The 17644-nt window shown below is 40.5% G+C and overlaps 1 protein-coding gene and 1 non-coding gene across 8 annotated transcripts in view; one reads left to right on the top strand and one right to left on the bottom strand.

Annotated features, from left to right (window-relative positions):
* Positions 1 to 17644, top strand: part of CNOT1 (CCR4-NOT transcription complex subunit 1) — a 105406-nt gene that overhangs the window by 15914 nt on the left and 71848 nt on the right. For all 7 annotated transcript variants that reach the window (XM_060085507.1, XM_060085511.1, XM_060085508.1 and 4 more), the window contains exon 2: positions 12013 to 12285. In XM_060085507.1, coding sequence (XP_059941490.1) covers positions 12184 to 12285 — 102 coding nt within the window. In that variant the 5' untranslated portion in view covers positions 12013 to 12183. The remainder of the gene's footprint in view (positions 1 to 12012; positions 12286 to 17644) is intronic.
* Positions 9931 to 10003, bottom strand: TRNAE-CUC (transfer RNA glutamic acid (anticodon CUC)). Its single transcript has one exon. It is a non-coding gene; the product is annotated as a tRNA-Glu (tRNA).

Here is a 17644-nt window from a genome sequence, read left to right as displayed (position 1 = left end):
CCTCCTGTTGTTGCCTTGAGGGCTTAGGAGATCCTTATCCCTGCTATACCTCCTGCCTCTTAAAGATAAGCCCTTTTGGGAAAGCTATGATATAGTTGAGGCCTAATTTTACAAATGGGGAGGGGGAAGCATAGAGGTTCATCACTTATTCAAGGTAATTTACCCTTGTGTTATGTGTAGTTACTGGTCTTATGGCTTTAAATTTTTAAAAATTGCTTAAACTTAGCTTAAATTTTCATTTTGTAAAAATTACCATATACTTGTAAAAATTAAAATACACTTGAGTACCAAGTGAATTTTTGGAAATCCCATCACATGCTTGTAATTCCTGCTTTAAATTATAAAGGTAATACATGACCCCATCCCCAGTTTTATTAAGAAAAGTTTCACATGTACAGAAAAATGCAAAGAATAATACAGTGAACAATCCCATAACTTCTTCCTAGATTAAACAGTTAACGTTTTGCCATGTTTATTTTCTCTATATTTCTATATTTTTACTGAAGTATTTGATCCCAGATGTTTCAGCATGTATCTCCTACAAATTAAGACTTTCTGGCATAGTCATAGTACATCTAAGAATATTAAATACTTAAAAAATTTTTTTTATTAGAGTATAGTTAATTTACAATGTTGTATTAGTTTCAGGTATACATCAAAGTGAATCAGTTATACACATACATATACCCACTGATTCCTTTCCCATATAGGCCATTACAGAGTGTTGAGTAGAGTTCCCTGTGCTATACAGTAAGTCCTTATTAGTGACCTATTTTGTATATAGTAGTGTGTATATGTCAATCCCAATCTCCCAATTTATCCCTCCCAGAATATTAAATACTTCTATAATATCCAGTCAGTTTAAAAACTTCCCCAGATGCCTCAAGAATATCTTTTGTAGCTTCTAAAAAATTTATTTATTTATTTATTTGTCTGCGGCAGGTCTTAGTTGAGGCACGTGGTCTCTTAGTTGTGGCATGTGGGATCTAGTTCCCTGACTAGGGATCGAACCTGGCTGGGCCCCTTGCATTGAGAGTGCGGAGTCTTAATCACTGGACCACCCTTTTATAGCTTTTTTCAATCAAGCTCAGATTACTGTTCACGTTAAACCTTTTCATTTTGGTTTTGTATTCTAGAACAGACCCCACTTTTTCCTCTCTCTTCTTGCTGACTTTCTCTCTGGCTCGTATAGGCCAGTAGTCTGGTAGAATAATCCAACACTTGGATTTGTCTGATTAGGTTCTCATGTATAGTTAAACTTGTTCCTTAAAACCCTTTATTTCCTGTGAATTGATAGGTGTAGAGGTGTGGTTAGGTTTATGAGGTGTGGTTAGGTTTATGTTAGCCATCTTTGGCAAGAATACTCCAAAGTGACACTTCATATTGCAACCTATCAGTAGGCACATTTGTTGGGTATTCTCACCATTAGTAACTTGATCATTTATTTAAGGTAGTGACAGCCATATCTCTATGGTAGAGGGACATTTTTTTCCCTTTGTAATTAGTGGGTAATACTGTACAAATGTCCCACCTGAGGTTTTTTAGGCATTGGTGATTCTTGCCTGAATCAGTTTTTATACTGGGCAGGGGTATTACAGAATAGTAACTTTATTTTTCTTTTATACTTTCTAAATTTGTTAGCCAGCACCTTTCTGGTGCATCTTGTCTTTCCTCTTTAAGTATAATCATGGATTTAGGGATTCTTATTCACTGTATTATAGTTGTAGTCAATTTTTTTTTACTCTGTGATTTATTGGAAGGAACTTTTATCCATAGTGGCTTACTGAAATTTCAGATTTAGATAACACATTTTCATTTAATCTTCTGTTTATGTCAGGATGCTTAACTGTTTGGAATTTTCTTCATCTGCACACATATGAAGAACTTAGAATTCATAGAAAGAAATTTGTGGCTGCAAAAAGTAAACTTGATCACCAGTGTGTGTGGATTCAAAAATATATGTTTGAGATAAATTAACAATTTAGAGTATACAGATTGGCAATAGTAAAATCACCAGATTATTTCTATGTTTTGTTCCCTCAAGCATTTCTAAATGATGCTGCATTTAGGGAAGATTGTAGAAACATTGGTTATAAGTTCATTTTGGTGCTCAGATAGACCCAAAATTAGAAGAATCCTTTTAATTGGCTCGTTTCTCTCTAATGAAATTTTTGAGTGTTTCCTATTTTTGTCATAGGATGAGCCAAACTCACCTTGCATCTTCCTCGTTAGTCATATCTCCAAGGAACCTTGGTTCTTTTTAGTATTTAGAAACCATGATCCAGAAGTTAGATGGGCTCATTGCTTTTGGGGTATCATTTAAGGTGTATAACACATTGATTTGATACATTTATATTGCAATATAATTGCCATTGTACTGTTAGCTACCATCTCTATCAGTGTATAATTATCATTTCTTCTAGTGGTAGGAACAGTTAAGATCTTAGCAGATTTAATGTTTATAATACAGTTTTGTTGTGTGTAATTACTGTACTGTGTATTAGATCTCCAGGACTTATTTATCTACTAGTTGCAAGTGTGTACCTTTAAACACCCAGTCCCCCACCCCCAGTAACCACCATTCCACTCAGTTTTTTCAAGTTCAATTTTCTTACATTTTAATTAATTAATTTTAAAATAAATTTTATTTATTTTTGGCTGCTCTGGGTCTTCATTGCAGCGCGCAGGCTTTTCATTGCGGTGGCTTCTCTTGTTGTGGAGCACGGGCTCTAGGTGCGCAGGCTTCAGTAGTTGTGGCTCATGGGCTCAGTAGTTGTGGCTTGCAGACTCTAGAGCGCAGGCTCAGTAGTTTTGGCGCATGGGCTTAGTTGCTCCGTGGCATGTGGGATCTTCCCAGACCAGGGCTTGAACTTGTGTCCCCTGCATTGGCTGGCAGGCGGATTCTTAACCACTACGCCACCAGGGAAGTCCCTTAATTTATTTTTTATTAAGATACACTTAACATATTAGTTTCAGGTGTACAACATAATGATTTGAAATTTGCATATATTTCAAAATGATCACAATAAATCTAAACATCACCACACATAGTTATGAAAAAATCTGTTTTTTCCTTTTTCCCTGACTTTCAAGGTTTATTCTAAAAGTTGTACATTCTAAATGTTGTACATTACATCCCCAGGACTTATTTACTTTATAACTGGAAACTTGTACCTTTTGACCACCTTCACATAAAAATTTAATACATGCCTACCTCTGGAAAGCATCCATCGGTTATCAGCTCTCTGTATCTATAAGTTAGGTTGGGGAGGTTTTCTTTGTGGAATAGAGGGAAGTCATGGTCTTTGTCTGACTCATCTCACTTAGCATAATGTCCTCAGGACCCAACCATGTTATAGCAAATGGCAGGATGTTTTTTCCCCCTCATGGCTGAATAGAATTCCATTGTATACAGAGTTGACTCTTGAGCAATGTGGAATAAGGGGCATCAGTTCCCACATATAACTTTACAGTTGGTGTCATTATGTGCAGTTCCACATCTAACCACAGATCGTGTAGTGCCGTAGTACATATTTACTGACAAAACCTGCGTATAGGTGGAAGTCCCTGGTTTTTTTCTTTTTTATGATTGCTTTGGCTATTCAGGATCTTTTGTGGTTTCATAAAAATTTTAGGATTTTTTTGGCTTCCCTGGTGGCGCAGTGGTTGAGAGGCCGCCTGCCGATGGCAGGGGACACGGGTTTGTGCCCCGGTCCGGGAGGATCCCACATGCCATGGAGCGGCTACGCCCGTGAGCCATGGCCGCTGAGCCTGCGCGTCTGGAGCCTGTGCTCTGCGATGGGAGAGGCCACAACAGTGAGAGGCCCGTGTACTGCACAAAAAAAAAAAAAAAAAAAAAAAAAAATTTAGGATTTTTTTTTTTTCCTATGGAAAATGCCGTTGGAATTTTGTTAAGGATTGTGTTGAATCTATAGATGGCTTTGGGTAGCAGGGACATTTTAACAATATTAACTCTTTCAATGCATGAACATGGAATGTCCTTCCATTTGTTCCTGTCATCTTTTTTTTTAAGTTTATTTATTTATTTATTTTTGGCTGCATTGGATATTGGTTGCTGCACACAGGCTTTCTCTAGTTGTGGCGAGCGGGGGCTACTCTTCGTTGTGGTGCGCAGGCTTCTCATTGCGGTGGCTTCTCCTGTTGCAGAGCACAGGCTCTAGGTGTGCGGGCTTCCGTAGTTGTGGCACACGGGCTTAGTTGCTCCGCGGCATGTGGGATCTTCCTAGACCAGGGCTTGAACCCGTGGCCCCTGCACTGGCAGGCGGATTCTTAACCACTGCACCACCAGGGAAAGTCCCCTGTTCCTGTCATCTTTCTATTGATTTCTTTAAACAGTTTTGTAGTTTTCATTGTACAGTCTGGTATGTTTTATTAGACTCAATCAGGAAATTTTAAAAATGAGTTCCTGTTGATACTTCTATTTCGAATAAAATATTCCAGGTTTTTAAAAGTTTCATCTTTACTGCATTGATCTGCACTGAATCTGGATTCCTATTAATTTATTTGCTAATTTAATTTTTTGTATCCAGTAATATATAAAAGTAGCTTAAAATTGCAATGAAATATTATTGCTCACAGTAAGCTTATTGAGTCAAATTTCTTTGAATTTTCTCTGTTCTTAAAAATATATCCCACTGTACATCAAGGATGTTCAGATACTGTGTTCAGTAGTTACTTGTAATATTCGTTTTCACTGTGTTCTTTGTTACCAGCTTGATATTCCAGTTCATTCTTTGTGCTTGATATTATTTTTTTTCTTTTTCTTTTTTTTTTTTTTTTTTTTGTGGTACGCGGGCCTCTCACTGTTGTGGCCTCTCCCGTTGCAGAGCACAGGCTCCAGATGCGCAGGCCCAGTGGCCATGGCTCACGGGCCTAGCCGCTCCACGGCATGTGGGATCTTCCCGGACTGGGGCACGAACCTGCGTCCCCTGCATCGGCAGGCGGACTCTCAACCACTGCGCCACCAGGGAAGCCCTAGTTTTTTTCTTATTTAATTAAATTTCAAACATAAATATGGTTCAAAAGTCAAAACCATATAAAAGATACAGTCTGTGAATTTTTGTTCTGATTTCTGTGTGTTCTACCCAGTTCTCACCCACTCCAGTATAGGTAACTTTTTATTAGTTTATGTCTGATCTTTCCTGTGTATTTTTTGCAAAAAAGCAACTACGTATATGTATGCATATATACAAAACAAAAAGTAGCATATATATAGAAATTAAAGCTTAAACAAAGAGTAGACTACTTTGTACATAGTCCGAGATGTTTATTCACCAGTCATCAACTCATGGCCATTCCTTTGCTATGATAAATATTGCTGCAGTGAATAACATTGTGCATATGTTATATGCATGAAGTGTATAGATTTCTTGGACTTATTTAAAAATGGAATTTTAAGTGAAAGCCTCTCTGTAATCTATTAATCTAGAGCTTATTTTTTTTGCACGTTAACATGGGTGTGTTTATGGGATGGGATCATGCTGTTCAGAGTACTGCAGCTTTTCAGTCAGTGTCATGGGTGTTCTTTTACATAACACTTAGAGGATTAACTATAAACCACAACTGCTTCAGTATTCCTTAGATTGGATGTTTAGGAAACAATTTGTAATACTGTGTAGTGTTCTCCAGTTAAAATGTGAAGTAATTTTACATAAGTTGGACTTCTATATACCATTTTATAAGCTTTCTTTCATTTTCCAGTGTGTAGTGAACTTTTACAGCAAAACTACTTTTTAAATGTCTTTCACATGTTGGGTGGGATTCCATTGCATGTAGGTAGATAATCCTTCACTGATGGATATATGGATTGTTTCTAAAATTTTAAATATTAGGAAAAGTACTGAGAACACGCTTAAACAGTCTTCCAGAATTGCTGTTTTACTTTTTTTTTTTTTTTTTTTGCGGTACGCGGGCCTCTCACTGTTGTGGCCTCTCCCATTGCGGAGCGCAGGCTCCGGACACGCAGGCTCAGAGGCCATGGCTCACGGGCCCAGCCGCTCCGCGGCATGTGGGATCTTCCCAGACCAGGGCACGAACCCGTGTCCCCTGCATTGGCCGGCGGACTCTCAGCCATTGCGCCACCAGGGAAGCCCTGTTTTACTTTTTATACAACTATATCTTTGGGAGATTTTTTGTTATCACTGTTCAGGTAACAGCTGTCTTATAGTATATTGCTGTCAGATGTCAGTGCCCTTTCATTCATAGTGTTAAATTGAGAAATGCTGGGGGGAATAACAGTAGTAGAATTACTGCTTGGAAGGATTTAGTGTTTTTGTTGCAAGATTGTTGCTATTATTGTTTCCACTGTTGAAATCCCAGCGCTGTGATAACAAGTCCTTTGGGGTTTTGGAAGACTTATGCCTGTGTACATTTTTAATAATGAAGATAAGGAGGCCAATTGAAGTGGTAGCTGTTTTTGAACTGTTCTTTAAGACTTTGCCTTGATAGGAAATTAATAATTATTTAAAGTCCCTGAGTCCCTGGTGTATTATGGAGACCAATACTAGGCACTGCATATACAAATAGAATACTCCTGGGCCACAAATTCCTTACAGTTAAGGAATATCTTGGAATCTCAAATTTAGTGGTCTTGAAAGAATTTAACATCTAAACATTTTAGTGGAAAGCTGTTGAATAGTCACTTTATAGCTTTGCACTTAACATATTTCAATAAACATGTTCTATAAAACATTGTGACTCAATTTATATATACACATTATGCTAAAGGTTAATTGGAAGGGTCTTAACAACTTAATAGTGTATGCTACTGAGGCAGTAAAATTAAAAATCATCTGTTATTTACTCTCATGTGATTGTTATTTCCTCTCATGTGATTTTTATTTCTGACTAGGAAAATTTCAGTGGGTTTCCATGCCTTTTGGTAGAGTCAAAATATAGGTTGCAAAATCCTGAGCATCAGTTTACAGCTTTTCAAATATGTAGTGAGCTCCTACTATGTAGTGCTTGTAATAAGTTGGTGAACAATAGACAATTATGATCTGCCTTCATGGAATTTACATATGAGGAGATGGGCAAATATAAATGTTATCCATGTTTGGTGATGTAATGTGGAAAAAAGGGGGGGTTGCAATTTTGTGGTCAGGGTGATCCTCACTGAGAAGGTGACATTTGTGTAGACTTGAAGAAGTGAGGTAGTTAGCCATCTGGGTATCTGGAAGAAGAGGATTCCAGGCAGAGGCATCTAAGGTGAGAATGTGCTGGAGAAGCAGCAAGGAGGCCATTGTAGCTAAAGGGAATTGAGCAAGGGGGAGTGAAGAAGAGGAAGGCCAGAAGAGTACCGGTGGCTAGGTTCCATCAAGCTGTGTTCGTTCATCGGCTATTATAAGGACTCAGGCTTCCATTCTGAGTCAGTGGAGGGTTTTGAGCACAGGATGACCTATCTGAGGTTTTTTAAATATATATAAATTTATTTATTTTATTTATTTATTGTTTCTGGCTGCGTTGGGTCTTCGTTGCTCCGTGCGGGTTTTTCTCTGGTTGCAGCGAGCGGGGCCTACTCTTCGTTGCAGTTCGCGGGCTTCTCATTCTGGTGGCTTCTCTTTTACACGGGCCTCTCACTGTTGTGGCCACTCCCGTTGCGGAGCACAGGCTCTGGACGTGCAGGCTCAGTGGCCATGGCTCACGGGCCTAGCCGCTCCGCTGCATGTGGGATCTTCCCAGACCAGGGCACGAACCCGTGTCCCCTGCATTGGCAGGCGGACTCTCAACCACTGCGCCACCAGGGAAGCCCTCTGGTGGCTTCTCTTGTTGTGGAGCACGGGCTCTAGGTGCTTGGGCTTCAGCAGTTGTGGCATGTGGGCTCAGTAGTTGTGGCTTGCGGGCTCTAGAGCGCAGGCTCAGTAGTTGTGGCACAGAGGCTTAGTTGGTCTGCGGCATACGGAATCTTCCCAGACAAGGGATTGAACCTGTGTCCCCTGCACTGACAGGCGGTTTCTCAACCACTGCATCACCAGGGAAGCCCTGAGTTTTTTATATTTGAAACGTCTTTTTCTTTGGCTGCTATGTTGAGAAGAGACTTGTAGGCAGCAAGGGTGGAAGCAGGGAGACTAGTTAGGAAGTTAACATAGTAATCCAAGTGAGAAAGATGGTGCTTTGTTATCATAGCTATGTTGAGAAATGACTGGATTCTATGTATATTTTATAGATAGAGCCAAAAGAATTTTTTGACAGATTGATTATGGGGAGTGGGAAGTCTAAGAATTTGGCCTGAGTAACTTTAAGGACACAGTTGGTATCAACTGAGATGGGGTAAACACGTACGGGGTGGCACGTTATGGGGGGCAGGGTGTGAAGATAAGGAGCTCTTTTTTTTTTTGGCTGTGCCACACGGCATGTAGGATCTTGGTTCCCTGACCAGGGATTGAACCCGAGCCCCCTGCATTGGAAGTACGGAGTCTTAACCACTGGACCATCAGGGAAGTCCCAGGAGTTCAGTTTTGAACATGTTGTACAATATTTGAGATGTCATTAGGAAATTAAATAATATATTTCTAGACATCGTGAGAAATTTGGGTTGGAGATAGAACTTATATGAGTTATTGCTATAGGTGGTTTTGAAAGCCATAAGACTGACGTCAAGAAAGTGAATATAGAGAAGTCCAAGGACTCCAATACTGTGAGGTCAAAAGAGGAAGGGCCAGTAAAGGAGACTGAGAACAAGAGACCAGTGAAATGGCATTTTAGAAACAAAGTAACGAAAGTGTATCTTGGAGGGAGGGATCAGCTTGTCTAAGGCTTCTGGATGGTTAAGGTGATCACATGTCCTAGTTTATATCTGTTGTCTTGGTGTACATTGTTAATGGTACCCTCTTTATTTTCAGAAGCATCCTAGTTTGGTTAATAAATTATGTTGTCATCCTACTAATAGATCTCTTAAGGTGATGGTTCAAAATTGGTTATTAGTTTAATGCATTGACTTGCTCATGTAATGAAGATTGGCTTGTTGAAATTTGTGTTACACTAGTATTTTTATCCTTCGCAGTATATATATATATATATATATATATATATATATATATTATTTTTTTTGGCCATGCCTCGAGGCTCGTGGGATCTTAGCTGCCCAACCAGGGATTGAACCCGGGTCCTGTCAGCGAAAGCGCCGAGTCCTAACCATTGGACTGCCAGGGAATTCCCTCCTTCACAGCCTTTAGGTGTTAACATGGAGAAGTTGTAACCCTTGTCATGGGACTCATATCAGAAGAGAAGATAAAGTTGAAGTGCCAAAAAGTATCAGGAATTCATTTTCTTGGAAGGTCGTTCAACACTTGTTTTGCTGGATTTGTGCTGTACCATAGGTAAAAAAATAATTAAAATAGGCTATGATCACATCTATTTCATGATAAAGTGATTCTGTTGTCCCTCTGTGTCAGCATTTGTGATACAAATTCTGAGCAAGGAGAAACTTTATGTCTTGCAAACTCTTATCATCTATTGCCTTTTTTTTTTTTTTCTTTTTGCGGTATGCGGGCCTCTCACTGTTGTGGCCTCTCCCGTTGCGGAGCACAGGCTCTGGATGCGCAGGCCCAGCGGCCATGGCTCACGGGGCCAGCCGCTCCGCGGCATATGGGATCCTCCCAGACCGGGGCACGAACCCGTATCCCCTGCATCGGCAGGCGGACTCTTAACCACTGCGCCACCAGGGAGGCCCTCTATTGCCTTTTTGTATGTAATTGTGAATAATAATTATTAGATGTGTGTAATATAGTGTAAAGTAACTACTGTTCATGTGAATAATATACTCTGAATAACACAGTTTTAGCTGAACACAACTTGTAAAAATTAAAAATACTTTGAATTATATTTGGCACTAAGAACAAACATTTTATTTTATTGTTTTAGTTATAGTTTAGTTTTTTGGCCACACCGTGCAGCTCGCAGGATCTTTAGTTTCCTGACCAGGGATTGAACCTGGGGCCACGGCAGTGAGAATGCCAAGTCCTAACCACTGGACCACCAGGGAATTCTCATCTGTGTCCTTTTTTTTTTTTGTCTTAATGAGTATCTTCCCTGCACAGTTTTGCTTCATTCTTTTTAACAACTGCCTTGTTTGGATATACCATAATTTATTTAAGCAGTTACTTTTTGCTGCACTTTCTTTTTGCTATGATACACAGTATTTCAGTCTGTGTATCCTTTGAGATACACAGACTGTTTCCTTTGAGTTCTTGAGGCAATATACATGGAGGGATACAGTCTTAATTGTGGAATTTAGGTTCAGGGTAGTGTAAGAAACACTTTTTACAATATTGCCACTTTGAGTTTCAGAAAAGATGGTACCAGTTAATGTTGTTAACAATCTGATAAGTCCTCTGTTTTTTTTTTTTTTTTTTGCGGTACGCGGGGCCTCTCACTGTTGTGGTCTCTCCCGTTGCGGAGCACAGGCTCCGGACGTGCAGCAGCCATGGCTCACGGGCCCAGCCGCTCCGCGGCATGTGGGATCCTCCCAGACCGGGGCACGAACCCGTGTCCCCTGCATCGGCAGGCAGACTCTCAACCACTGTGCCACCAGGGAAGCCCAAGTCCTCTGTTTTATGGTGTGTTCTCAGACTTGGATTTTTGCTAGTCTGATACAGAAAATGTGCTGTCATCGTAATATGAAGGAACAACTTGCTCTAAGAATTTATAGCAAGCAAGTTTAGTTACATATAATGGATAGATATAAACACAATTTATCTTTAACTTCTCATATGTTATTACTTTAGAATAAACAAAAATACCTTGCCACATTCCCAAGATTCTCTTACTCTTTTTTTTTAAGGAGGATGTGGAAAAGGATAGCATAGGTAGAATCTTTGCTTTGTATGAACAAAGCAGAACAAAAATGTAGGGACAGTGTAGTCTTTCTACATTGTTAATAAGTTATTAAAGATAAAGGCTTAAATGCCCTTACCAAGGGGCTTTTAATCTTCATGAATTTTCGTTACCTTACATAGTAAGTTCTGATGGTAATGAAAGTATGAGTAGATTTCAGATCATGAAGCTGTGGACAAGCTTAGCTCCTTGCATGCAAATATTTTTATTTCAGCAGTGGTACTTGGTGAATTCTTAAAAAAACTTGTGGTGTTTTTTGTTTGTTTTTTTGTGCTGTGGTACAGTGTTCCTCTGACTCAGCAGGTTGTTGGAATTAAAATGATAAGCATCCTGTCATTTTAGCTATAGTGCTGCTTCGAGCTTCCCTTTCTGAATTTTCCTAGTGCAGGAAGGAATTTGGGTTCTGAGGCCCTTAACTTACTTTTAGCCGTTCAAATACCTAAAACATATATCCTAAAATAAAACTTAAAGACCAAACTATTGTCTGATTCTGAAGCAATACATAAGTAGTAAGGTGAATAAATGGGATCTTATAAATAAGTTGTAGATAGTGTGAGAAGAGGGATTGAAAATGTTAGTTGAGTGTTTCTTTCCACAGACCCTAATTTTACTTAAGTACTTTTCTGTGGCTTCTAAAGGGAATAGTATAAATTATCATTGAAATTGATAGAGTAGAAGCCTCAAATATTATAGGACGTCTTGCTAAAACGACAACTTTTTTGTGGGGGGGGTTGTGATTTTTTTTTTTTTATACCAGCCCTACCTAATTTTTAAAACTTGGCATCTTTTATCAATAGTGGTTGAGGGCTTCCCTGGTGGCGCAGTGGTTGAGAGTCCGCCTGCCAATGCAGGGGACACGGGTCTGTGCCCCGGTCCAGGAAGATCCTACATGCCACAGAGTGTTTGGGCCCGTGAGCCATGGCCGCTGAGCCTGCACGTCCAGAGCCTGTGCTCCGCAAGGGGAGAGGCCACAACAGTGAGAGGCCCCTGTACGGCAAAAAAAAAAAAAAAAAAAAAAATAGTGGTTGAGACATCTTACTTTTTTTAAAAGATCCTTAGTGGTATTTCAGGTATTAAGATGGAAAGATGGTTATTTAACCCTTTTTAACCCTAATAAAAAATTAACTAATTAAAATATCTTTTTTTTTTTTTAAACAGGTGCCATGTTTCAGAACAGAGCAAGACCCCTGGTAAAGAACTGAAGACACTGTACAGACACCAGATATAGGCTAATTACAAAGAAAGCATTAACCTGCCTCTGAGGTGACTAAAGGGGAATAATGGTGATTTTGCGCCGGGCTCGGCCGCCTGCTTCCGCCCCAACCAGCAATGAATCTTGACTCGCTCTCGCTGGCCTTGTCTCAAATCAGCTACCTGGTGGACAATTTAACCAAGAAAAACTACCGAGCCAGCCAGCAGGAAATACAGCATGTAAGTAAACTAGTGAGAAAACAAGCACCATTAAAGGAATGAGTATGCAGTGAAAAGAAAATTGGAAATTTTTGTGGGTATGTTGCATGAAAAGTAACTTTTGCCCCTTATTTCAAGTGATTTCAGTTTAATATATAAAAGAGATCTTTCACAAGGTTGTTCAGCTGTCACCATCTAACTCCAGGATGTTTTCATCACGCCAAAAAGAAACACCTGAATCCATTAGCAGTTGCTTTCCATTTCTCCTTCCCTCCAGCCCCTGGTAACCACTAACCTACTTTGTGCTTCCATGGATTTGCCTTTCTGGACATTTCATATAAGTAGAATCATACCATATGAGGCGTTTTGTTTCTGTCTTCTTTCACTAGCGTAAGTTTTCAAGGTTGATCCATGTTGGAGCATGCATTTAGATATTTAGGTTTGGTTCCACTTTTTGGCTGTTGTGAATATTGTGGCTGTCAACATTCATTTACAAGTTTTGGGTGGATTTTTTTTTTTTTTTTTTTTTTTTTTAGTTTCTGCTTTATAACAAAGTGAATTAGTCATACATATACATCTGTTCCCACATCCCTTCCCTCTTGCATCTCCCTCCCTCCCACCCTCCCTATCCCACCCCTCCAGGCGGTCACAAAGCACCGAGCTGATCTCCCTGTGCTATGCGGCTGCTTCCCACTATCTATCTACCTTACGTTTGGTAGTGTATATATGTCCATGCCTCTCTTTCGCTTTGTCACAGCTTACTCTTCCCCTTCCCCATATCCTCAAGTCCATTCTCAAGTAGGTCTGTGTCTTTATTCCTGTTTTATTGGGTGGATGTTTATTTTAAATTTTGAGGATATATACCAAAAAATGGAATTGCTGGGTCATATGGTAACTCTGACTTTCTAAAGAACTGCTAGACTGTTTTCCAGAACACTGTATCACTTTTCACTTCTAGGAGCAGTGTATGAAGGCTCTAGTTTTTCTTGATCCTCACTAATACTTGTTATTGTGTGTCTTTGCTTTTAGCCATCCTAGTGGGTGTGAACTGGTATCTCATTGTAGTTTTGATTTAATGATGCTGAGCGTCTTTTCATGTGCTTATTTGTATATCTTTGGAGAAATTTCAGTTTGTCCCCCCACAATCTTTTTTTAATTTTTTATTATTTATTTGGCTGCGTCAGGTCTTAGTTGCGGCTCCAGAGCACATGGGCTCAGTAGTTGCGGCACTTGGGCTCTCTAGTTGTGGCACGTGGGCTTAATTGCCCCAGGGCATGTGGGATCTTAGTTCCCCAACCAGGGATTGAACCTGCGTCCCCTGCATTGGAAGGTGGATTCTTAACTACTGGACCACCAGGGAAGTACCCCACCCCCCGCCACCAGAGAAGCCCTAATTTTATTTTTAAAATAGATAATATAGTGGGACTTCCCTGGCCAGTGCAGGGGACACGGGTTTGAGCCCTGGTCCAGGAAGATCCCACGTGCCGCAGAACAACTAAGCCCGTGAGCCACAACTACTGAGCCCTCGTGCCACAACTGCTGAAGCCCATGAGCCTAGAGCCCGTGCTCCACAACAAGAGAAGCCACCACAATGAGAAGCCCGCACACCACAATGAAGAGTAGCCCCCACTCGCCGCAACTGGAGAAAGCCCGCGTGCAGCAACGAAGACCCAATGCAGCCAAAAATAAATAAATAAAATTTAAAAACTAGATAATATATTAACCTGATTACTCTAGCTACCCATTTCTCCTACCCATAGGCAACTGATACTAGCTATTTCTTAACTGTCCTTACAAAGATATTTGCATATAGAAAATAGGGAAATATTTCCCATCCCTTTTCATATAGTGGCATACAGTATAAACTGTTCTGCATCTTGATTTATTTAATTTGTTTAGTTAACTAGTTTATCCTGGAAATGATTCCTTATCCATACACAAAAAGCTTCTTCATTCTTTTAAGGGTGCATAGTAAACCATGGTATGGATGAATCATACAGAATTTACTTCACTATTGATGCACATTTAGGTTATATAAAATTTTTTTTGCTATTGACAGTGTTGTTACAAGGTTATTTCTTGCATGCATATATCTCTCAGTATGTTTGTAGGATAGATTCCTAGAAACTCAAGCTTGGGCAACTCTTCTGCTCTGCTGTCTGATGGAAAAGCTCAATTCTTAGAATTATATATTTCTATTTGATTTTTTTCTTTACATGTAGCACTGTTTCTCTGGTACATTGAAAAAACAGGTGTGTATGCTTATGGAGCTTATTACATTTGATGCTGCTTTGACAAATTATAGTGCTTAAGTTCATTGTTCTAATACCTTCAGTGGTCCTCTTACTAGGGAACAAAGTCAAAGCTCCTCAGTAAAAAGTTTCAGGGCCCTTTAAGTCCAGTTCTAAATGCTTTTCTTGGAATTCTGTTCTTTCAAGAACCAAATCCAATACCACCTTTCCAGTGAAGACTTACCCTCCTTTTCCTTTATTTGGATTAATTCCTTAGGCTCATTCTGAAAGCTGTGTTGGTCAGAATGTGACCTAACAGTTTCATGCAGCTACTATTTAAACATCTGCTGTGTGTCACATACTCTTTTTTGTGTGTGAGTGAGCTTTTTTTTTTTTTCCAAAGATTTAATAACATGTATACATGGGAGAGACTGAGGAAAACTGAGTAACTCCTAATCAACTTTTTACTGAAGTAAAATGTATATACCAAACAATTCATAAATCATAAGTGTGCAGATGAATTTTCATAAAACGAACATAGCTATTAATAACCGTGCAGATTGGCTTCCCTGGTGGTGCAGTGGTTGGGAGTCCGCCTGCCGATGCAGCGGACGCGGGTTCGTGCCCTGTTCCGGGAAGATCCCACATGCCGCGGAGCGGCTGGGCCCGTGAGCCATGGCCGCTGGGCCTGCACGTCCGGAGGCTGTGCTCCGCAACGTGAGAGGCCTGCGTACCAGGGAGAGAAAAAAAAAAACAAACCATGCAGATTAAGAAAATTGATACTAGCATCTCAGAAGTTGTTTTAGTTGTTGAACATATCACTTATGACCCAGCAGTTCTGTTTCTGTGTGTGTACCAAACAGAAATGCATATATACATTGATCAAAAAAACATATTGTGATAGCCCAAAGCTGGAAACAACTGAGTGTCCATCAACAAGGTATACTAAGAAGCAGTGAGACTATTTTGTGGAACAACATGGATTGACCTTACAGTGTTGAGTGAAAAATGCTAAACATTCTGTCAGTTCAGTAATTCTGTGTACAGTCAGTTCTCTTGTCATAGCAACCATTCAAGCATTTACAGTGTTCCAGGCATTATTATTATTTTTTTTATTTTTATTTTTTTTTGCGGTATGCGGGCCTCTCACTGTCGTGGCCTCCCCCGTTGCGGAGCACAGGCTCCGGATGCGCAGGCTCCGGACGCGCAGGCTCAGCGGCCATGGCTCACGGGCCCAGCCGCTCCGCGGCATATGGGATCCTCCCAGACCGGGGCACGAACCCGTATCCCCTGCATCGGCAGGCGGACTCTCAACCACTTGCGCCACCAGGGAGGCCCCCAGGCATTATTTTTAATGTGCTTTTTTTTTTTTTTTTTTTTGCGGTACGCGGGCCTCTCACTGTTGTGGCCTCTCCCGTTGCGGAGCACAGGCTCCAGACGCGCAGGCTCAGCGGCCATGGCTCACGGGCCCAGCCGCTCCGCGGCACATGGGATCTTCCCAGACCGGGGCACGAACCTGTGTCCCCTGCATCGGCAGGCGGACTCTCAACCACCGCGCCACCAGGGAAGCCCTTTTAATGTGATTTTATGTCATTTCTCACATTCTTGTTGCAGTCATGCAGGATGAGTAGTGGGTAGTATTGTTCCATTTTACACTAAGGTTCAAAGACATTAAATATTTTTGCCCACTGGTACTCTGCCTGAAAGTGGCAGATGTGAGATTGGAACCCACAACATTCCTATGTTGAATCTCTTTGTAATTGTTCACGGAAGACAAAGAAGTAGAAGGAAATTAGAGACTCTGGATTGGAAGGTCATCTAGTCCCAAGTTTGACGCCCTGACAGCCCCTACTCTAAAACATCTTCCACTTTTTGTCAGAGTGGCCTTTCTAAAATGTATAGCTAATAGTCTCTTTGCCACTTTAAAATCTTTTGTGTATGTCTGTGCCACTCAATTTAAAGTTCATACTCCTAAGCTGGGCCTCTGTTGCTGTTCTTTTGGAAGCAGATATGAGACATTTTGGAATGCAGGTTATTTATAAGGTTTCAGCACTTGTAGGAGGAGGAGGACTGGTTGGAAACAGGATTGGACAGAAGGAGAACTACAGTGGAAATCTTCATCAAATCCATGGGGAATTCTGGGATGGGTATCAGAGTTGTCCCATAGGGGGCCCAAATGGCTAGGCCTTCATATCCCTGTTGTTATTGTGTGAGGGCTCCCTCGGGAGGGCATGTTCCCTTGGGTAGTATGATTGCAGCTTAGACAGACACTGAAGGAGCTGATTGCTGGGGCACCTGCAACTTTAACTTCAAATGGGAAATATGGTGGCACTGTCTGAATTTACCCCAGCAAGGCTCTGCGTGATCTGGTCAATTTAATACTATATTTTAATTGGTTTGATCATCTTCCCTACTCCCAAGACCTCATGGTGTGGGACTATCCTTTAGTTTATGTCTCTTAAACCTAACATTTAGTAAGTGTTCAAATGCAATTGGAATGAAAGAAGGAATAAATTAATAAGTAATTAATTTTGAAGGTAAATGTTAGAATGCTTGGTTTCAGCCTATGGCTGAGGTTTTCAGTGTCTACAGATATTCTTTAGACAAGTGTGTCCTCAGTGCTACCCTTGCAGATTGTCCCCTCTTTTACTTTTAGAATGACTAGGAATTTAGAACTGGGATGGGAGCAGGGTTCTAGTTCTTGACTCTGTCTTGATTTTCTTTGGTGATATGTAAAGGCTTATTGCAGTTCTTAGATGCCTAATATATTTTAGTGTCATACTTTTTGGGGCTTAGACTAATAGGTTGGCTACGATTGTGTTCCCTTTGTTATTTCTCCTACTGACAAGTAGGAAGAAGGAATGTTTATTGAATTTATTAGATGTATGAGTTCCCTAAACATGAACAATGAGCTAGCTAGTATTACCATTTTATAGATGAAAAAACAAGTTTAGAATTTAATTTGCCCCCTCAGTCAGGATTTTATGATGTTCTTTAGAGCAGCATCCCCAACCTTTTTAGCACCAGTGATCGGTTTCGTGGAAAAAAATGGGCGGGGATGCGGGAGGGAGATGGTGATGGTTCAGGCGGTAATGCAAGCGCTTTGCTCCTTGCCCACTGCTGACCACCGCTCACCTCCCGCTGTGCGG

The sequence above is a fragment of the Mesoplodon densirostris genome, chromosome 19 (genome assembly GCF_025265405.1).
Source record: "Mesoplodon densirostris isolate mMesDen1 chromosome 19, mMesDen1 primary haplotype, whole genome shotgun sequence".
In the NCBI taxonomy this organism is placed as follows: domain Eukaryota; kingdom Metazoa; phylum Chordata; class Mammalia; order Artiodactyla; family Ziphiidae; genus Mesoplodon; species Mesoplodon densirostris.
This window is presented reverse-complemented; position numbering and strand designations above follow the sequence as displayed.